The sequence below is a fragment of the Nerophis ophidion genome, linkage group LG06, assembly GCF_033978795.1.
Source record: "Nerophis ophidion isolate RoL-2023_Sa linkage group LG06, RoL_Noph_v1.0, whole genome shotgun sequence".
Classification (NCBI taxonomy): Eukaryota; Metazoa; Chordata; class Actinopteri; order Syngnathiformes; family Syngnathidae; genus Nerophis; species Nerophis ophidion.
The window spans coordinates 27,779,117-27,802,168 of NC_084616.1; the positions used below are offsets into that span (position 1 = coordinate 27,779,117).

Consider the following 23,052-nt stretch of genomic DNA (forward strand, 5'->3'; position numbering starts at 1 on the left):
TGATTTTAGGTTAATATAGCAATTGTAAAACACTAACATAACATCTTCTAGAATAACATCACTCTCCATGTGATCTAATTGTGTGCATTCCAGTTGATAATAACTGTTAGACACTAAAATAGATGATTAAAAAAGAATAGACACACTATAGGGGCGGTATAGCTCGGTTGGTAGAGCGGCCGTGCCAGCAACTTGAGGGTTCCAGGTTCGATCCGCGCTTCTGCCAACCGAGTCACTGTCTTTGTGTCCTTGGGCAAGACACTTTACCTGCCTGCTCCCAGTGCTACCCACACTGGTTTGAAAAATGTAAGTAAGATATTGGTTTTCACTATGTAAAGCACTTTGAGTCACTAGAGAAAAGCGCTATATAAATATAATTCACTTCACTTCATATTGATGACAGTTGATGACAATAACACTTGAGTTAACCTTTCTCCCCTCTGGGATCAATGAAATTATTCGTAGTCTTATATTTATCAACAATTATTAATGTATTTCTTATTTATACATATTTTTTGTTCAAATTATTATTTTGTACAGTTATGTTAATATTTAATTACTGTTATTTCTGAAAGTAATAAATAACATATAAAAATTATGAAGAAGAGTGATTTCATACATTTTTTGGGGTGAAATTAATCAATGCAAAATAATCAGGATAATCAAGAAACCAATTAACCAGTCCAGTCAAAATCTATAATCGTTGAATCCCTACTATATTGTACTATATTTGCTTATTGGGACGGCGTGGCGCAGTGGGAGAGTGGCCGTGCGCAACCCGAGGGTCACTGGTTCAAATCCCACCTAGAACCAACCTCGTCACGTCGGTTGTGTCCTGAGCAAGACACTTCACCCTTGCTCCTGATGGGTGCTGGTTGGCGCCTTGCATGGCAGCTTCCTCCATCAGTGTGTGAATGTGTGTGTGAATGGGTAAATGTGGAAGTAGTGTCAAAGCGCTTTGAGTACCTTGAAGGTAGAAAAGCGCTATACAAGTACAACCCATTTATCATTTATTTATTTATTGCAGAACACTGCTAAACCTAACTCTCAATTTGCAGTTGCTTGTTGAAACTTGTTACTATAAAGCATTCATCTCGTGAGATGGAAGCAATATGGCCGTAAGTATTCGAGAGAAAATAGACCCATCAGGTTTATGTTTTAGCTGTATTTGAAGGCAGCAAACCATTTCACTGTTATGTACGCCTCGGAGGACTCACTATGATCAATGACGGTGTCAGGAGACATGCAATAAATTTGACAAACTCGCATCATTTCTCAATTTCATCTTGTATATATTCTCATTATTCAAATCTCACCTCCAGTTTTGAGTTTTCTTCAGTCCCATTTAATTAAATTAAACTAAACAAAGTGCACAGTTCCCCAACACAATATGTCATTCCCAACTTCTTGTTTGTTATGCCCCTACAGGAGTTAGCTGTTTAAATATTAACCACTACGTATGTCAGGGGATGAGCTCATCTTTCTTTGTCGGCTCAAGGAAAGCTGAGAGCACTGCGGTGTATCAGACGGTGCCACATCACTTGGTAGCCTCTCGCTTGCTGTCTCACCCTCTTCAAGACGCTCTGTTCACTTTACTGTGCGTTCAAGGCTTAAGATTTTATCTGAGTACTCTTAGCTTCTCCTCAACTAGGCTGAGAATATGCTCTCTTCTTGATTTTAGGAAGCCATTGTCATCTTCCCAGTGCTGTCTTTAATAGGTTTGAATCCATGCAGTGTTGACGTTGGGTCTCTTATGTCTGATTGGCCCTTTGCCTGGTCAGTTTATCTGTCAGAGTGAAAAAGATGGTAATCTGCTGTGAAAAAGTACAGAATAAGAAATCAAACTGAATAATAGTGAGTGTTGCTGGCGTCTAGCTGAGACAGTTGCTCCCATTGACAAAAAAAAACCTGCAGGCTTTGATAGAGAAGAATGGATTATAGAAAGAGAGAGTAAGGAGGAGAGAGAGCGAGTTGGTAAAAAGGGAGGGCGATATCCCAGTCAGCCACCAGGACAAAAGGCAGACGCTACTTCAACATCTCTATGATTAGCTGTGGGAAGAGACTACCGAAACATTTTATTGTTTGATGTTCCTTTTTCTTGTAATGTCCACAGGATTGGATGGACGCTTGACTGGATTTGTCTCCTTGTTTTTAGAGCTTTTGGACGGATGGATTGATCGAAGCCAATGATGTTGTTTGAAATGGGTCGTTTTACAGAAATACGGGAATATTTTTAACCTTTAATTGAAAGTTTTATTTACCAAATTAAAATACATTTTCAGGATGGTGTTGCATAATGCCGTCATTTTGGTTTTCTGGGATAACCTGTCTTAATTTTGTTCACACCAGGACGTATTCTTCTTCTCTTAATTAGTACTGCTTTCAATCTGTATTTTTATTTCTTGGGTGTTTCCATACACTTTGCTGTGAGGAGGCGAAAAGGTTGGATCTACATAAGTCGTGAATGTGGATTGTCGCTAACTAAATGTTGCCTTTTGCTGCCAACAAGTCTTCAAATAACTTCTGCACCAACAAAACAAGAACACAGAATAACTTTTCCACATGTTTCTGTCTCTGTGTCATGGCAAAGGCTAATTACTAGATGGTGGTCAACCAACACTTATCGTTTTTACAATCCCCTTTGCCCCTGAGAAGGGGTGCGCTGAACTTTGTTTTTGGTGGTTGTGGCCTGGCATCCGCCGTCTGGCGGAAGCTGGCACGCCTTCAACACGCCACACTGTCTACCTTGCCGTGTTGTTGCTGGTGCACTCGGTGCTGCTGGCCAAGGATGATGTGGCAATGTCACATGTCGTCCTCGGAGTGCCGTTGCTACCGGCTGAAAGGTTTCTCACTCCTGAAGCGCTTTCCCCTGTTAACAGGTGCCTCGGCCCGACTGCTAGAGCAGCCTGTGGGAGACTGGCTGGAGCTGGTGGGGCTGCCACAGTACGAGAGCAAGCTACTTCTCAATGGTTTTGACGATCTTCATTTCATGGTGAGTGTCTGTTCTCATTTCATGGCGAGTGTCTGTTCTTAGTTTGTATGGTCATAAGCAGTGTTGGAAAGTAACAACGCACTGTACATTAGAACCTTGATTTATGAATTTAATTGGCAGGGGGCAGTGCCGACAACGCTTTGGATACTTCTTAAATGTTTCAAAACTACTCATTGCTGTCAATTTGTTGCTTTCTTGGTAATATCTTGGTAATATTTTACACTTCAGACAAGGCAAGACTGCAGCATGTTTGCAAAGCTGTTGTCCCGTGGACGGAAACGTAGTCGCAACCTAAAATGCAAAAACGTATTTAGTGACCTTCTTTGCAGTTGATCACAATGTCTCCGTTTTGAAACCCCAGCTCGCTGAGAACAGCACTGCTAGCAATGGCATCAAAATAATACAAAGGAACTCCTCCAACAAATGATTTAGCATCAAAAGTGAACCCTTCAAGCTGTTTCTACTTCAGTGTATACTAGAAATACTAACGACAGGTGAAGCTTATTTTTTGCCTTACATCTGGTATTGTTATAGCAGACAGCATACTTCCTTTGTGCCGATTATGAAGCAGCTCTTTGTATTTTATTTGAAGAATAGTAGACGTGTTAGAGAAGTTTACCCTTTGTGTAATAATGTTTATCGGACAGTTTTTATAAAGCAGCCCTGTTTAAGCCTCCACAATAATCTCTTTGGAGGCAACCATTAATTGTTTACAATCCAAACCATGCCATTTGCTGATTATTATTTTGGTTTACAACCACAACCATATTGGTTTGGAACTTGGCAAGACTGATTTAGGGTGTTTCTTGCATACTTTTATCGTCACTAATCCAGCTTCATCACAAGGTCTCACTAAAATGATCATTAAAATACCCATGAAACCAATGATTTGGAAGCTGCATATCCTATTTTTCCAAACCACATCTCCACTCCCCACATGTATCTAAAAGTGCCCGATATTACAGCAACATCTGAGATAAAGTGTCATGTTTATTGACAAGCATCGCTGAGTGGAGGAAAATACTCTGTATTTTATTATCATAAATATTTTGTTTTGATATTTGTAGAAATAAAAAAAATGAATGGTGATTATTGCATATTAAGATGATAAACACATGTTTGAGCAACAAATTATAAATTGCAATTTCAAAAAATTATATTTTTTTCAGTTGTCAACATTATACAATCAAAGCAGATTTGTAACCTGCAATTTCCTGTTAGTTCCCTCTCTGACTTCAAGGTAAAGTAATATTAATTGATTTTTATTGAATGGGATTGGAATTTGTCACCACTTTAGCTGTGTATTTTAATTAATCTTTCTTGCCTATTTTACAAATAAAATTGCAAAAAAAGATATGAACACATGAAAACATTTGTATGTAACTGTCAAGCCATTGGTAGTGACTTAAAAGGGGGAACTGCACTTTCATGGAATTTTGCTCATCATTCACAATCCTTATAAGTGACAAGAACACATGCCTTTTTTTTAAGATTATAAATTTGATATAAAAAACGCTTGCAAGATGCGGCTAATGGGGTCACATTTGTAGCCTTCAAAACCATCTAACACAACTTCAAACCCTTTATCAATGTTTCACTGTATTTTGGTCATTTTAAGCAATACTGCAACTTCATCAGCGCATTTCCGACTTCCCGAAACAGATATATGTTCTACTTCCGGAAACAAACGCATCCGTGTTCTAATCATGGCAGACTTGGTAACAGACTAACAGATGGCTATTTTTGGACAAATGAGGATTCACAACTTTATCTCTTTAACCTGGATTTACGGAGGATGAACTATTGGTTATAGAAACGAGCAAGAGGTGAAATTGAAACATTAGCGCAGACGTAAGCTGAAAAAGTGATGTCGGAATGACATGACGCTGCAAATGTGGAACTTAAACCAAGCAATGCCGACATGAATGGCGTGCTTACCCAAAATAAACCGAGAAAAAATCTTCCCCAACCAGCTGCACTAAACAAACAACTGTCCATTGAGTGAATCACTAATATTAATCATGATACAGTATAAGCATAACATCATGCTAGTTTTTACAACTACAGTATATACACCGTTGAGTTGACTGTGTACAAACAACACATGAAATGTGGGCTAATACTTTACTAATACTGTAATATGATTGTTCGTGTTTTTAAGTCCATACAGATTGATGTCCTATTGCAATGTGTTGCGCATTACAAACTCAAAAGCAATTCAGTTTCAGCTAATGCTGTAGCATGCCGTCGCGATGCAATGTGTTACTACGCTAGCAAAACATTCCTCAGTGTTCGCTTTTACAATAACAATGTCTCTACAGCTTGGTTATTATACAGGTTACGGAACATAAAGTATTTTTGGTGGTTGTTTTGATACATTTTCAAAGTGATTTACAGGCAGAATGGATTATTCCCATTAGCTGCATTGCTAGCCACTTTGAACGAGCCGATTATTACAAATTACAATGCAAAAAAACTGCAGTTCCCCTTAAAATTCCCCCCACACCCAGCGCCTTGTATCAGTTCATCTTCAATGGGACAGTAATGCAATGATCCGTGCTTAGTGAAAGTGCTATTATTCATCCACCTCCACATATAGTTTCAATCCTCTCCCATTGAGACAGAAATCCTCACTTTGCCCTTCCAAGATAACATGCTTTGTGTTATCAGTTTACTGCGGCATTTTCCAAAAGCATAAGAGATGCGTTGCGATGTTTTTGATCATCCAGCACCAGTGTTTTTTGTTTTTTATAGGAGTAATTTAATGTTTATAAGGAAAAAATTAAATACACATAAAGAAAAATAAATCCTTAGTATATGTGCCCTAAGGTCGGTGACAAAGAAAGGGTTGCCCATCTTGACAGGAAAGTTCACCGTGTGTAACTTGTAGGCATTTTTCTGCAAGCCTATTTTCTTATTTTGGCAAAATCCTCTTTGCAGCAATTCGGTTCCACATTTGATACTAATGTGGTGTTATGTTTCTAAGAGGGCAGCTTTCTACTGAGCCACACCTAACCTGTTAACTTTCTACATTTGACTTTTGTCAACAGTTTTCCATATCCGATTGTTTTGATATCCTGCACACAGTCATCAGCACCCTTGACGCATGAGCATTGCCTTGCTCATTGATTAATATTCTGTTTTGGGGCAATCCATCAACCTACTCCACGGTCTCAAAGGTGATACTGTGTGCAGTCAAAGAGGCTCATCATTCAAATTGTCAGGCGTGCCCCACACACTTGTGTCATTTAGGATCCTTTTGGCATAGCCCCTATCTTACTGCCAGTAGGTTGGGGTCACAGGAAGGTAACAACCTTTTTCTGCAAGGGTAAGATTTACTTGTGATAAATACAATCCCTGCAGTGTTTTACATTACTATATTTAGACGTGTGGGAGGATGATGAAACGCATTTAGGTATAGCTTTTAAAGTACCGGTAAAACTCAATGCCAAAATTGTCTACTGCTGTTTTACAAGCCTGTAGTTACGTCTGTAACATACTTGTTTTAGATTAAAACATCAACCAAATATTGCTCAGGTATGATTAACAATTTTTTTCCTAAAAAAATGAATTGTACATCATCAGTAACCAGAATGAGCAGACAGTAGCATCCCGCTGCGTCTTGAGAGAAGAGACATTTGCATGATTACATTTTCTAAATTCACCTCAGGGATGGTCTGTCGCAATATATGCAAATATTTAATTCCACATGCTTTTGGAGTCTGCTGACGTTGTGACTGGTGTACACATCTTACTCTTTTGTGTTGTACTACAGGGGAGCAATGTCATGGAGGACCAGGACTTGCGAGAGATTGGAATCACAGACCCAGGGCATAGGAAGAAGATCCTGCATGCCGCACGGTCTTTACCTAAGGTAAACCATTAAAAATGACCACCTTTGGTCAGAGATCAGTGCTAATCCCATCTATAGTCATGGTACTAGTCCTGGGACTAATATGGGCACCTAACGATTCGATTACGATTACCATTCAGGAGCTACGACTCAATTAAAATAAAGGAGATGGTCAGATGACTTGGTGAGGTTACTTGCTGCGGTCATCCAAATTTTAAAACTGCATTACTTTATTTAAAATAAATAAATCAATTATTGACATTTAATAATCCATTTTACAATTGCCCATTTCCAAATTGTGATGCATCTTAAAATTGATTTTTTTCTCCCCCCCCTTCTGCATGGTACTATTCAGATTTGTGAGGGTATTATTTTCTTCTCACAGGTCAAAGCGCTGGGCTGTGATGGCAGCAACTCCCTCTCCTCCTGGCTAGACAATCTGGGTCTGAACGAATACCTGCACAACTTCCTAACCAGTGGTTACCGCTCGCTGGACTGTGTCAAGAATCTTTGGGAACTGGAGATTGTCAATGTGGGTAATTACGATGAATAAATCAATCAGACTTTACTTTTTCAAACAGCACTTTATACACAGAAAGTGGAACCTTTACAAATTGAATCAGTTTTTAAACAGGGTTTTTAAATTAAAAAAAGGTGTGTGCATTAAAGCAAATTTGTACATTAAAAAAAACTATGTAAACATGAATAATGTGTTCCAGCCTTGATAAAAGTACATATTAAGAAAAATGTGCCCACTTTGACCACAATTTTAAAGTGCAATACAGTACTGTCTATCAAACAAACATAACAAGAGGGTGATGGATTAACTATACTCTTATAAACAAAACCAAAAACAGCAGATGAGAAGTCCTTCTTACACAGTTGCTCTGCCAACACACAGACACACTGTCACTAACCCTGTGGCACAATAACAGTTTGAAATCACAAAACTCTTTAAATGTAATAGCCAGTTCCCTACAATGATCAGGGGAAGAAAATAAATTCCACTTTACACTGGTTAAACTTATGTATTGCAGCAGGGAGGCAATGTTGACAGCGCTGTGGATACTTCCTGAATGTTTCAAACCACACATCTTGTCTTTTTTTTGGACTCATATTGAGCTTACAAAACTAGAAAAATTTTGTTTAAGGCTAAAAACACTTAAACAACATATAACGTAGCATAGTAGTTTCAGCAGCACTGTGCTGATTGAATGAACACTGAAGATCAATCAGCCTGCCCACAGTTGATGTGCATCCAGGCACAAAATAGCTGCCCTGCAGGCACAATGAATGGATGAAATGTTTGTACACAGAAGCAAGGTTGGTACACCAAAGGAGATTTTTATCCAGTATGCGGTTCGTACTATGAGCGGTTCGTAAATCGAGGTCCCACAAGATACAGCAGGCACGCATCCACAATTAAAATCAAATCAAATAAGAACAACAGATAAAGTAAAACAGATAACATTGATACAATAAATACAATCAATGAATTAAAAGAAGATGTTTTTTAAGATTACAATTAAGACTACAACATTCACATTTGCGCCCAACCTCAGATTCTCAGGCAAATTGTTGCATGGACGGCGAACTCATAGTCTGGAAAAGATGCTTCACCGTTAGTTTTCGTTTGGACTTTCTGGATTGTTAAAAAAATATTGCCTGATGATATGAAAGTTTCAGGAGGTTTAATATGTTAAAATACATTCCTATAAATATACAGGGCTAAAACCATTAAGCACTTTAAAAAACAATACAAGTATTTTAAAATCAATTTTGAGCCAATGGACCTCGTGCAGCGTCGTAGAATGTTTACAGTTTTTGTACTTCTCAATGTGCTGCTCTTCTGCTCTTTCCTCCAGGTCCTTAAAATACCCCTGCTTGGTCACAGAAAGCGCGTAATTGCATCATTAGCCGAGAGGCCTTATGAGGAACCTCCCATCAAACCGCCTCGGTTGTCTCAGATCAGGGTGAGGGAAAGCACACCTGACCAATGATACAATTTTCTGCACAGTGGAGGAGCTTACTCGTTTAACCTCCTGTGGTTTGTTTAAACTAGACGAAGGGTCATCATATATGTTTGTAATCAACAAACTGTATGTCTTTGTCTTCAGTGCCAAGACCTCCCTACATCCCAGTCCTCGTCCTCTCTGGGTCAGATGGAGCCTTACACAAGCCACTCCATGGATCCTCTTGTACCAGTAGGTGAACAAGTGAGGAAGAAAGTAGCAGACAGTGACTACGATGACACCCAAAGACATCTCAATGAGCGCCGCAGATCACATGTGTGTATATAGACATTATACCCCTCCATTAAAAAACACTGTGTTAGATGTATCTATTTATTTGTCCAGGAAAGGCGTCGGGAACCCCGTCTGACCCTTCGACCGCCTAGTCTGGCGGCACCATATGCTCCGGTCCAGAACTGGCACCACCAGCCTGAGAAGCTCATCTTTGAGTGCTGCGCCTATGAAGCCAGTGTGAGTTATTGTCTCCATGCTCACAATTACAACCGTAAATATATCAAACCTCAATAGTGGCAATCTCTTTGCAGTACCTGGGTTCCATGCTTATAAAGGACTTACGGGGGACTGAATCTACCCAGGATGCTTGTGCCAAAATGCGGGTGAGTGACAATTTTATATTTCATGTATTGTAAGATGAGTGGTAAAAAGCAATATTGCCTACATTTTAACAAAACTATAACTTTTCCATATGTCTTTTCAATTTATATTTTTGCTGTCTCTTCCAGAGGTCAACAGAACAAATGCGAAAGGTCCCGACTATTGTCCTCTCCATCACATACAAGGGTGTGAAGTTCATTGATGCAGCCAACAAAGTCAGTTTTTTTTTTTTTTTAATCCTGTCTTCCAATAACTACAAATAGAAAGTAAATTAAATGACATGTAACCAAGACCAGCTCTTTGTCTTTTTGCAGAACATCATTGCTGAACACGAGATCCGTAACATTTCGTGTGCGGCCCAGGACCCGGAGGACTTGTGCACGTTTGCCTACATTACAAAGGACCTACAGACGAGCCACCACTACTGTCATGTGTTCAGCACTGTCGATGTGGTAATGAAATTCACTATTCTTGTGCAAAGAAATAATGCCTTCCTCTTCTGGCATGCATTTTGTTAGTGTGGTCATAGCCTCAACAAGGTTCCAAGTTCCAAAGTTTCAAAATGTCCAGCTCCATTGAAGCTAAAAGGTCTCAAGGCGAGTGTATCAAGATGTCCATCAGTATTTGACATCCAGTGTTTCAAGGAGTCAATAAAGCTGGGGAACATCCACTCTTTGTTCTTGTTTAGTTCGTTTCAGCCAGTTCAACATTAAAACTTACACAATCGGGCTCTTTATGTCCCGATTTTTCCCCTTTCGACCAAAGACAGCAAACGCCCAATTACGTTATGTCTTATAAGATTTTCTTGTGGTCTGAGGTGTGTTAAGAGGGAATTTATCCCAACAATTGGCTCCAAAACAGGTCAAGGCCAAGAATCGTAAATATGTTCAATATTGATGACAAAATTTCTTCATGTCTTTGGGAACGCCCATGCCTCCTAAGTCTTCGCTGCATGAATTGTGACACAGCACAGAATAATAGCGAATTAGGAGGTTAAAAAAGCATTGCAGCTATTAGCGTGCTCAGTAGATTCTAAAGTTTTGGAGATTTTTTTTTTCAAAAATAGTCATTCCTACACATCATTCCCTCCTCAAATGTCCTCTTCTATATTGCCTGTTGTTGGTTGGTTGTTATTTAGCTTCTTCTTCAATTTTGATAAACCTCTAGCAGTGGGTGGTACTGTGAATTTTGGTGCCAATCAGATACCAAAAAATAAAGACATTGTATCGACGAAACTGATGCAAACACTTTTTGACTTGAAACGTCATAATAATTGAATAATTTTGTAAATTTGCCTTGAGTTAGCGTATTTTTCGGACTATAAGGCACACTTAAAATCCTTTCATTTTCTCAAAAATTGACGGTGCGCCTTTTAACCCGGTGCGCCTTGTGTATGAATTATTTTGTCATGTGCGGCGGACCTCAAACCAATTTCATATGATACATGGTGTAATCCATCCAATCCAATGATAATTGTGACCAAGCCTTTTAAATAAATTACTCTAACAAGAAGGGGTAAAACAAAAGCTATGATGTTTCATTGAGAATATAGAAAATTACATACAGTGCTCAAAAATCTGTCAGAATGTTTTAGAACGACTTTGGTAAGCTTTGAAGACGCCCTACTTGATGGATTGTCAGAGCATTACGGCTACCGTAGTCAGCTGTGCTTCAACATACAGGTATTATTATGCTGTATGTATAACGACCCCAAATTGGAACCTTTTAGAAGACATATCATGTGGCGTTTTGTTTAGACCGATTATGCAAAACCAACTTGTGTTACATATTGGTACCTGCTGTTGTCTATTTTGGCTCTGCAAAAGTCCCGAAAATGTGTGTGCGTCTGCAATTGTAGTCAATAAACTCCTTCTTTTTGTCTATCCTCTTGTTGTGGGGCATTCATCTGCTGCTGTTGCTTTTTTCTTTAAAAAAAATAACGTACCGTTTTAATATAATTTGTCAGTAGACTCCCTGGAAGCTCCAAAAAGTACAACAAAAGATGACGGGGAAAAGACGCTGTCGAAGTCGAGCCACATAAAGACCCGCTAACCAAATGGCGCATCCTGAAGAGACGTTGAGAAAAAGACTTGACATCACATACAATCTGTAAAACAATCTATGTGAAACACTGACCAAAGAACCACCATTACATGTTATGTAGACCACAAATTAGGTGTTTTAAAAGTAGAAAAAAAAAACTATCATAATACGACTCGTTTAATGAGCCTTATAATCCAGTACGCCATGTGTATGAAAATGGACCTTCATTGACCCGTTCATCGACGGTGCGCCTTATAATCTGGTGTGCTTTATAGTCCGAAACATACGGTAGTTTATTATGATTATGAGAACACAAGAAAAATTTTCTGCAAATAAAAATATTTTTATCGCTAAATACAACAATTTAAAACAATGTGATAGTGTATTAACTATCCCTTTTCAGTTGTACAGCACACAAGACACTTTTTTAAAATAACAATGTGACAGAAATCCTGATTTTGAAATGTAAACAAAACTACTGAAATTAACATGACACACAGCTGTTTGTGAAAAATATCGCTCTTTACACTGACAGATTAGAAGAGACACTGCAGTCGCATAAACTGAGGAAAATCAAGTAATTTACTGGACACATCACGCACATAAAGATCAAAACTGCTCAATGTCTGATTTCTTGTCTTTTTGTTTAGGGTCTGTAACAGATAAATCCCCTCATAAGATTTAGAAAATATTTGTGTTTAACATCCTTTAGTGAGTTGTTAACAGGATTGACACGACCTCCTAGAACTGTTAGATACAGTATAATTATATATATTAGTGATCATTATCTATTGCAATATATTTTGTTATGGGACCCTTATTTGCTATTTCTGATTGTACTGTAATTACCCTCTCTTAGAATCTAACCTATGAGATCATACTGACACTGGGCCAAGCGTTTGAGGTGGCATATCAGCTGGCCCTGCAGGCCCAGAGGACCAAACAAAAGAATCTCCCTGTGGGCACTCCTTCAGACGTCATCGATACCAAATCCAGTCGACCTGTGCCCAGACCACGAAGCAGTGTTCGCAAATTAGGGGTGAGTTGACGTTTTAGTGTAGAAAATAACTTATTGTCAATTATTTAGTAAGCGCTAATTAGAACCCATTTGTGTCAGCCTGACTGATGACATAAGCAGTTCTTGACATAACTGAAATAGAAATTAGCAACTACTTGCACATTTACTTCCTATATTGGTGCATATTTTTATTTAGGTTATTTTGTTTTCATATGCTAGTTTATATTCACATCTAACAGAGCTACTGTGGTAACTCTATGGCTACGATGACAATGCCGCTTTCTTACATGTGCAAATCTTTTTTCCGGTGGCTAACAATCTAAATTTGAAAATAATAATAAAATAAATGGGTGTATATTTTTTATTTGCTGTGGTAGAATCAAGATTAATACAGCCATATTAGAAGCGTACTTTTGCATATAACAGGAAATCACTGTGTGCATGTTTTAATGCTGTGTAACCAACTAAATGTTGTTGTCGTTTCACGCTGCTCAATGATAGGGAATTTGACAGTACTACAGTCAATTTTGAAATACCTGGATAGATTGTTTTTGGCTGTCAAATTTTATGTCGACTTAGGCAATCGACCAAGTATATTGATGTTGCCCTAAGCCTACATTTTTTGTAATAATAACATGGTGAACCCATGATGAGTAGGTCTACATAGACAAGTTAATGAGCAGGACTTGCAGTTTTTTCTGTACTGTAGTTACAAATCTGAGGCATATCATAGTGGCAGTTTAGGTGTAGCACATATCCGGCCAGCCAGTTTTCAATCTGGTTTCAGCCTTGTATAGGGGATTTTCTTTGATCGGTAAAACTCCTGACGATCAGTATACCAGTGTTAAATTAAAATCATCAAAAAACCATCATTGATAACTGCACTTTGACTGGAGCCAGCTTAAATCCTAACATGAAAACAAGAGGCCTTAACGTATTACCCGATTAAAAAAACAACATACCGAGGGCTGGGCGATATGGCCTTTTTTTAATATCTCGGTATGTTTAGGCCATATCGCGATGTACGATATATATCTCTGTATTTTGCCTTAGCCTTGAATGAACACTTGATACATATAATCACAGCAGTATGATGATTCTATGTGTCTACATTAAAACATTCTTCTTCATACTGCATTGATATATGCTCATTTTAAACTTTCACGGAGAGAAGGAAATCACAACTACCGTGTTTCTTTGAATTGCCGCCGGGGCGCTAATTAATGTAAAACTTCTTCTCACTCCTGTGTTTGCCAAAGGCATGCGGTAAAAGTAAGCATGCGCTAATTATTTTTACTTTTGTATTAGCACCCGCAACACTACGCTAGCATCACAGCTAACGTTAGCCCCGCTGCTACATCTGTGCTCCGTGAGGGCGTATACGTATGTGACGTATGACGTGACAGTACGTGATGTGTGTAAGTTTGTGCGCTTGCTGGCAGTGAGAAGGAGAGACAAGAAGGAGTGGTACGAGCCTATAGTGTAATGCTTGCACATAAAAACAACTGCGTGAGAATGTATACTCGAATATTACGATATAGTCATTTTCTATATCGAACAGAGACAAACCTGCGATATTTCGTCTATATTGATATATCGCCCAGCCTTAAACATACCCCAATCTAAACTTATTTAAACACATTACTGTCTGTGCAACTAAGCTATTCAATTGTGCACAATGAACCCTAATGCTTTGCTCTCTTAGAACAGTGTGATCGTTCTATACTCCGGGACACAGGGGTTTTTATGGTTCGTTCAAGGACCGCTGAACAGAGCAGGAGGCCAAAGGCTCCACCAGAAATAATAATAGAAATGATTTTACGCATTTTTCATCTAAATACATCTTAATGTCCTACAGCACAAACCAATATTTAAAGCAATACAAGCCTAAATAATAAAACAGATAAAATATTAAGACTAAAACACTATCAGCGAAGAATAAAAAAACACAAAACATGCAAAAATAGTGGGTTTTGTATCAGTGTGTCTATTTAATTTAGTTGATTGATAAAAAAAAAGCCTTGTCAAAAGATTTCAATGTGTAAGTTTTTGAGCACATTTAACAATACAGTGATAATAACCATGATATTGACTTTTTGTATTGTTATAGACGTGACATAACATTGCAGTGCAGTGACGTGCGGTGAGGTTCATTGCTGGTGAGGCACTGACTTCATCACAGTCAGATTTACAAACATATGAACTCTAAAGAGTATCTTATTCACCATTTGATTGGCAGCAGTTAACAAGTTATGTTTAAAAGCTCATACCAGCATTATTTACACATACAAACTGTAGCACACAAAAAAGCACATTTCATAAAAAAAACATTATTATGGCCTTACCTTTACTTATAAATGAAGTCAATGCGCCGCTCCTGCTTCGATTGAAAGTCCAGTTTAGAAAACTATTTTATCTTAGATATGTAATCATCCGTGTTAAAAAGTCCAGAGGAGAGGAAAAAATAACACGCTGCTCACTCTTGCTGCTTGTTGTCACTTCTTCTGCAGCCGAGTTGTCGCAAGAATGATCCCTGGGATCATTAGCGCCCTCTATCACCAGGAGGCGGGAGAAACAGGTGCCTCACACACTGCGTCTTCGCAGCCGTTTTATGATTGCCCAGCACAAGAAATACGTTACACACATACAGTTGCTGCAGAAAAATGATAATATATAGATTATTATTTTATGAATCTGTGAGTGTTTTTTGTCCTTTGCGTTCGTGCTTTGCCGTCTTTGTTGCATTTTTATTTATTGAAAAAGATCTATTTTGAATCTGAGAAGTATAGTGGTTTATCGTGGCATAGTTAATATTACAAATTCCAAATTGTCACTTCTATCAATATATTCATGTGTAGCCGAGATAGGCTCCAGCGCCCCCCGCGACTCCGAAGGAAATAAGTGGTAGAAAATGGATGGCTGGATGGATGTACATTGTTTTATTCAGTGAAAAGCTGTAAAATTCCATTCAGATTTTTGAGGTGGTCTGTCATAATATGTTTAGCATTCTATCAGTCATATTGTGAGTGTTTGTATTGTGTTTAGTTTTTTACCCTTTTCTACAGCATTTTGGAAACAACATACTATTTTATAGATACTAAAAAAATTAAAACATTGAATTTAACAACACAGACTTTAATGAAGTTTAGCACTTTTAATGATAAGGATGCTAAAGGTTAAGTCTGTCCTGCCCATTTGTGGGGTCATAAAAACAAAAATGGCGGATACTTACGGTAATTGAGAAAACTCATAACACGGCGTGGTGCAGTGGAAGAGTGGCCGTAGCGCAACTCGAGGGTCCCTGGTTCAATCCCCACCTAGTACCAACCTCGTCACGTCCGTTGTGTCCTGAGCAAGACACTTCACCCTTGCTCCTGATGGGTGCTGGTTAGCGCCTTGCATGGCAATTCCCTCCATCAGTGTGTGAATGTGTGTGTGAATGGGTAAATGTGGAAGTAGTGTCAAAGCGCTTTGAGTACCTTGAAGGTAGAAAAGCGCTATACAAGCACAACCCATTTATCATTTTTTTATTTAATTTGTAGCTTCAGCATGATTGCAAAAGCCACAATAAAGACAAAGGACACAACAGTTATATAAAGCAACAACTCAACGTTAAGTCATAAAGGACACAACAGACACAATGAAAGTAACGGTGGGGCAAGTTATGACGACGAACCAACTTCTGGAACACAACATGAAATGATAATAAGGATAAGTTATTTCATCAAAAAGAAAGAAATGGAAGGGATGGATCAAAGAGGCTATAGAAATTAGAAATCGAGGGGTCAACACCATCAACAGGGATGAGGGGGTATACATCATTTCGCACACCTGGGATGCTGACCGGAGAACAGATACTTGTTGAACGGATTGGGGAACTTCATTAAGCATGTATTTCTACTCTTAACATGTTGGTTGGTGTTCTTTTATTGAAAAATGCTTGAATGTTAAAAATGTGAGCAGGAAAGTTTTCCTCTGTTGATTCAACCTGAAGTGTTGGTTGCATATTATACAAATAAGATGTGAATGCATTGGCCATTAATTATTTACTTGTTGCTTGTATTCATGGCTCATTTATACATAATCCCCCTACATGAAATAACAGGAATATAGGAAACTTCCCCTGCAATGTTCAGTATCCAGTATTTATTTCACACTCACACTGGTTGATTTGTTTTTGCTATAAAGTTTCACCTTACTGAATGGTTTTGGATTGTATCGTTCTAAGAAAATGTATATCGTCTGCGAATCATATCGACAATCACAAATTCTGAATCAAATCATTGTTAAAACAAATTGTTTCACATTAAAAATAAATAATGCACTGTAATAATCAACAAAATACATGGACCAATGTACTGTATGTTTTGTCACATCTAGAATGTGACAAATGACATTTACACGATAATTTTCTGTAACATGTTAAACATTTTTCAAATATAAATTGAAATATTTTTAATTGAATATATGAGCTGACCTCAAGACAAGTCCAAACAAATTGGGCAATTTTGCAACCATCAACTACGAAAAAAAATGTTTGCAGAAAAATAAGCATATTTGCATTTTCAAGAAGCATACACAATCTTTCTTACTAATTGCGCAGTGAAGAACACTTGTCAGACAGCAAGAAGATGTGCAGCCTCCGAACCAGTCGGACGCTGTCTCGTCATGTATGGCATTGTTTACAACTAATAACTGGTGAGGCACCGACAGGCTTCATTGTCACAAGCAGTGTTAGTTATCTGCAGGATTAACAGCAGACCATGTGCCACTGTTGCTAATGCAGATTCACTTCTAGCTTGGAGCGTCATTCAAGTTAACACATGCTATGTGTGATAATGTGTCTGCTAAATTCCTCCCTTTGGTGAAATATCCACTTTGCAAGTTGCTCTGTTGTCATCCTTTCTCATGAATAACTCTCCAGCGTTTGTGCCGCTGATCTGCGCAGTTCATGGTGACATCATGCTTGCCCACAGGGAATCGATAAACGAATTGTTAACAACATTAGCAAACGATTCCCATCCCTAGATACAGTGGACAAGATCCCAAAGTCCATTTGCTGTGCTGTACATCTATGGCCATCACCTCATGTAGCAGCATGATAATGTACGGCCTCGTGTTGGAAGGATCGTAAACTACATTAAAAACATCCCAGGTTTTGCATGGCCAGCATACTCCGCGAATACGCAGCGTTACCCATTGAGCATGTTTAAGATGCTCTGGTTCAACGTATATGTTCCAGTTCCGAACACGATCCATCAAACTGTGCAACAATGTTTGAGAAAAATGGCCTTTTGTGGACATAACACACGTTTATATATTTTTGTTAAGCTCATATAAATTGGGAGCAAAAACAAGTGATGTGTTTTTATTTCAGTTGATTGGATGTTGAGATGATTAGGTGTTAGGGATGTTCAAATCAAGGTGTTATGTCACCCATTCCGATCGTATATGAGTGGGATCAACCAATACCAATACCGATCACATGTTTTAACTCTACATTTTTCTATTTATTTATGGTTAGTGTTGTTGACAGTTAAAGAGCACAATATGTTTTACTCGATCCTTATTCTCTTTTATCACATTAAATTATGAGCAAAACAAAGTCAAGAGTCCTTCTGTGACCAGATACTTATTGTCTGAATTTGTAGACTTTAACAAAAACAATAATCCATCCATCCATCTTCTTCCGCTTATCCGAGGTCGGGTCGCGGGGGAAGCAGCCTAAGCAGAGAAGCCCAGACTTTCCTCTCCCCAGCCACTTCGTCCAGCTCCTCCCGGGGATCCCGAGGCGTTCCCAGGCCAGCCGGGAGACATAGTCTTCCCCGTGGCCTCCTACTGGTTGGACGTGCCCTAAACACCTCCCTAGGGAGGCATTCGGGTGGCATCCTGACCAGATGCCCGAACCACCTCATTTCTCGATGTGGAGGAGCAGCGGCTTTACTTTGAGCTCCTCCCAGATGGCAGAGCTTCTCACCCTATCTCTAAGGGAGAGCCCCGCCACACGGCGGAGAAAACTCATTTCGGCCGCTTGTACCCGTGATCTTATCCTTTCGGTCATGACCCAAAGCTCATGACCATAGGTGAGGATGGGAACATAGATCGACCGGTAAATTGAGAGCTTTGCCTTCCGGCTCAGCTCCTTCTTCACCACAACGGATCGACACAACGTTCGCATTACTGAAGACGCCGCACCGATCAGCCTGTCGATCTCACGATCCACTCTTCCCCCACCCGTGAACAAGACTCCTAGGTATTTGAACTCCTCCACAAAAACAATTAAAAAAAAATATTTTAAGAAAATAAAGAATATTGATCTAGTCATTCCCGTGTCGATTATATACTGATATTGACCATGGTGTCTACACGACCAATTTAAGGATAGATACTTGATAATGATACTTAGGTTCAACGTTCCCTCTAAGGTACGCGCCTGTGCAATTGCACACTGCTCACGCGTCCTCTGCGCACGGCAAATCTAGGCCACGTTCAAAATCAAATAAAAAGATAAGTGCATAACAGTGTGCACGTCTGCCGTTGCTCACATGTGCGCACTGAATGGCGTTTGCTCACACATATGAAAAATTGGAGGGAAAATTGCTTAGGTTATTAAGACATTTGCTTTATTGGAGGTGATTATTATTACCTCCTCAAGGGAGTAAATCCACACTGTGTATGGAGATAAACAATTAGGTTCCTAACTTGTCAGCCGGAGAACTAAAAATGAATTGCCAGATGGGATCGGTGTTTGTTTGGCAATAATCGTCAATGGAGATCACATGCTGGCTGATACCGATCAATGGCCGATGGATTGGCACATTCCTACTAAATGTTATATGTTGCACTTTCCTGGCCTGTCAATGCTTGTTTGAAGTGTACCTCTTAGGGGCAAATACTGCGGATATTGTCTTGGAATAAATATATTTATCTGAGGCCTGTGCCATCTAACCTTGGTGGGGCGATCGACTGTGTGCGTACTAAAAGCAGTACTGTGAAATGCAGAGCGCTAGCTGCATGTTTACTTTAATTTTTTTAACTCTTCTATGATTCTAGGCGGACCTTTTGGAACAGGAGGGAGAGTCACAGCCCCAGAGTGGCGCCACTTGGTTTGTGGACCCCAAGGAACCCAAGCGTACAATCAGCACTAAGTACGAGACCACCATTTTCTGAGTGGACCCCTCCAACACCCCCATCTTCTTCACCCTTGGCCTGGTCTCACATGCTCTCCTTTACCTTCCTCTCCTCCCCTGCGTGCCTTTCACTGCGACTCCGCCTGCCGCCACTCTGTCCAGAATCTTCTCTTGCACACTTGTAGCTCTAATCCTCTTCCAGCTAGTGTTCACCACCGTCGCCTCTGTTTACCACGTCTGCTCCCTGAACTCTCTCTGCAATACTTCACCTTCTTTCCCCCTTGGTCAACATCTCACTGTTGACTCTTGGTGATAAGCCTTTTTTTTTTTCTTGTCGGTGCTTTTCCTGCTCTGTTAGGCGACGACCGCTTTGAGGCTTTTCACTCCTGACGCCGAGACGCTGCATGCATCCTGCACCTCCATGGCGAGCTGTGTTGTGATGCGTCTGTGCATCAGCTGGCTTGTCGCAGGCACTTTCTGTTTCGCTGTCAACGGCTTGTTCAAGTCCAAAGGAGGCCCATGTCCCAAAAACACTGTGATACGCTGACAAAGTTAGCATCAAAGCACTTTCACTAACACCCAAAGTGTGCCCTGCTCTTTCTTTATTTTGGAAAACATCCCAATTGTTCTTGCAAATGGGAATATATCACTGTGTCCATGTCCACTTTCTTTATTTTAACCTCACTGTTGTGTGTGTGTGTGCATGTGTCCTCTCCCCCTTCAGCTGAACACAGAAAGGACAAACCTGTTGCATGACGGGTAGGAGGAAAAAATGGTGGACCGCCACAGTCAGGAAAGGTGCGTGCGCAGGGGTGGTTGCCGGTGTGACCTCACTCCCGTATCCTGCCCATCAGAGATGTCGCCTAGCGCACGTTTTCTGAGAAATGCTTTCTGGTAGAAGTGTCCATCGAGGTGGCATTTGTGTTTAGTCAAAAAGCTCCAAAATTCATCTCAGCATATTTAACTGTGATAAACAATCTTGCACGGAGTGATTCCTTAATTCAACCAAACTACGATTCCAACAAACAACACTACACAGACTAGTGATATAACAGGGTGCAGATTTTGCATTTCAAGTTTTCAATGTTATTTTTGTACTTGTTTGGTAGGATAATTGTCCTAATGCAGGAACTTGAACTGTCTCCTTGCTCCTCTGTTCGGTAAATCTACACAAGATTATTCACCAAACCTGCTATGCGGGATCTGCTACTTCTTTTTTTTTAGCTTTTATTTTAGCTGTGGAACAAACACGAAACAGAAAGCATCTTTTTCTCCAAGCTTGTTGACTGTCATGGTACTGGCTGGTCAGCTGATGTTTAGATGGGAACAGTCATGGCGTGTTGATTAACACTTGCTTGGTTTCTACTGTATTCGGTACGAGCAGTAGGATGAAACGTACGGTACACGCTCTTTAGCGGGCTGATGTCAGCACCTTTCAGCCTCAGCCTGGTCCAATTCTGCCTTTGCACATCACTGAGGATCAGGATCCATATTTTGGGACGAATCTGATGATATTGTACATGAATTTAGCTGTCTTTATTTTGATACTTGAATGATTTGTGCTTTTATAGCTCTCTATACATTATATATGTATATGTATGTATGTAATTTTTGACTTTTGTCAAAAGAGATTAAAAGGACTATGTCTTATAAAGTGAAACATATCTTGATGTCCTGTGATTTAAAGAGGCTGAGTGGCACACAAGAGGGACCTCACTTCAGGAAAAAAAAAGATTGTACATATTGGGCTTCCATTTTCTTATGATTATTTTTCATAATTGTACAACTAATAAACTGCGAAATTTGAGACTGTGCTCTTGTTTCTTATTCTCACTCAGGTGAACTTTGCAGAGGCATAGACAGCTGCTGGTGAAATGTAATCAAACCAGTTGTATTGACATACGCTCATGTTTGAATTATGCATCATTGTGATTGGCAAGCATCAACAACACCTTCTAAAATGTCTGATTAAAGTTTGATAGAAAAATGTGTCTTAACTAATTAGTCATACCGTAATTCATTTTCCCTTCATTTCATGTCCCTGACTAACATGACTCTGAATCAGTGTTTTGATTTAAATAAAATTATCGAAATTGCACAAAGAGATATTTCACCTATATTTGTATTCCTGATTATGAGCTAAGGAGGATGATGTCTACAGTATCACAGGATTTATTTTATTTTTTTCCAACAAAAAAAAAACAAATATACATGGAGCTAATGTAATTTTTGATAAGCTCTCTGTGGCCCAGCAGTTTTAAAAATAATTGTTTTAGGTTGTAAACTAGTGTACACCACATCTCATTATAACATATGTTAGTTCCACTAGTTGAATGAATGTATTATTATTAATACAAACTACTTTTTGCTAGCATGCCCTTGATGAAATGAATGTAGTTAAAGTTAAAGTTCCAATGGGTGTGGTGAAATTTGTCCTCTGTATTTGACCCATCCCCATGTGCCGTGCTCAGGGAGCATTTGGTGATTTAACCCCCAATTCCAGCCCTTGATGCTGAGTGCAAAGCAGGGAGCCAATGGGTCCCATTTTTTGTAGCTTTGGTATTACGGCCGGGGTTTGATATCACAACATCCCAGTCTCAGGGCAGACACTCTAACCACAAAGCTACTGAGCTAATGAATATACAGTATTGATCTTCCCATCATATTTCTGGGTGCTAACAATAAATTGATTATCCCTTGTGGGATATGACTGTTCAATTTGAAAGTTAGAAGTCGGAAATATCCGAGTTTTTTTCAATTAGTTTTGTTTTTATTACAACATTGTTAGAATATTGTATAAACAAAGTACACACATTTTCTTTTGAATACTATTTCGGCCTTTATAACTGCTATTGTTTAACAGATTGTAATCCTGGTATCTGACAGCTTTTTCCAGTAAAACCAGATTAATCTTATTTTTGCAGACTGAAAAACAAGACAATATTGTTTTGGTGTAATTGCGCCTCTAAACTAACAGATGGCGCTAGAAAACCATGAGCACAATTCTTAGGGGTTTGATAAAGGTGAATAGATGTGTTAAACTACCGTTAAAAGGCTGAAATGCAATTTAAAATGATATTTGGCAGTTTTATATAAAAGAGCTGATACTAGAGAATCTTGCGTAATGTATGTAATATATATCTGTATATACGTATATATATACACGTGTGTGTGCATGTGTATATATATATATATGTATGTGTGTGTATATATGTATAGACATATATAAATGTGTATGTATGTATGCATGTGTATGTATATATATACATATATGAATATTAATGTTTGTGTGTGTATGTATATATATATATATATACATATATATATGAATGTATATGTGCATGTATGTGTGTATATATTATATATATACATATATATATATATATATA

At 39.0% G+C, this 23,052-nt stretch overlaps 1 protein-coding gene across 2 annotated transcripts in view; it reads left to right on the forward strand.

The window, feature by feature from the left end:
* Positions 1-20,015, forward strand: part of LOC133554456 (ankyrin repeat and SAM domain-containing protein 1A-like) — a 117,119-nt gene extending 97,104 nt beyond the window's left edge. For both annotated transcript variants that reach the window (XM_061903260.1, XM_061903259.1), the window contains exons 17-27: positions 2,880-2,992; positions 6,768-6,866; positions 7,231-7,377; positions 8,711-8,818; positions 8,963-9,133; positions 9,203-9,328; positions 9,403-9,474; positions 9,601-9,687; positions 9,787-9,924; positions 12,375-12,554; positions 19,587-20,015. In XM_061903260.1, the coding sequence (XP_061759244.1) occupies positions 2,880-2,992; positions 6,768-6,866; positions 7,231-7,377; positions 8,711-8,818; positions 8,963-9,133; positions 9,203-9,328; positions 9,403-9,474; positions 9,601-9,687; positions 9,787-9,924; positions 12,375-12,554; positions 19,587-19,703 (1,358 nt within the window). In that variant the 3' untranslated portion in view covers positions 19,704-20,015. The remainder of the gene's footprint in view (positions 1-2,879; positions 2,993-6,767; positions 6,867-7,230; positions 7,378-8,710; positions 8,819-8,962; positions 9,134-9,202; positions 9,329-9,402; positions 9,475-9,600; positions 9,688-9,786; positions 9,925-12,374; positions 12,555-19,586) is intronic.
* The last annotated feature ends 3,037 nt before the right edge of the window (positions 20,016-23,052 follow it).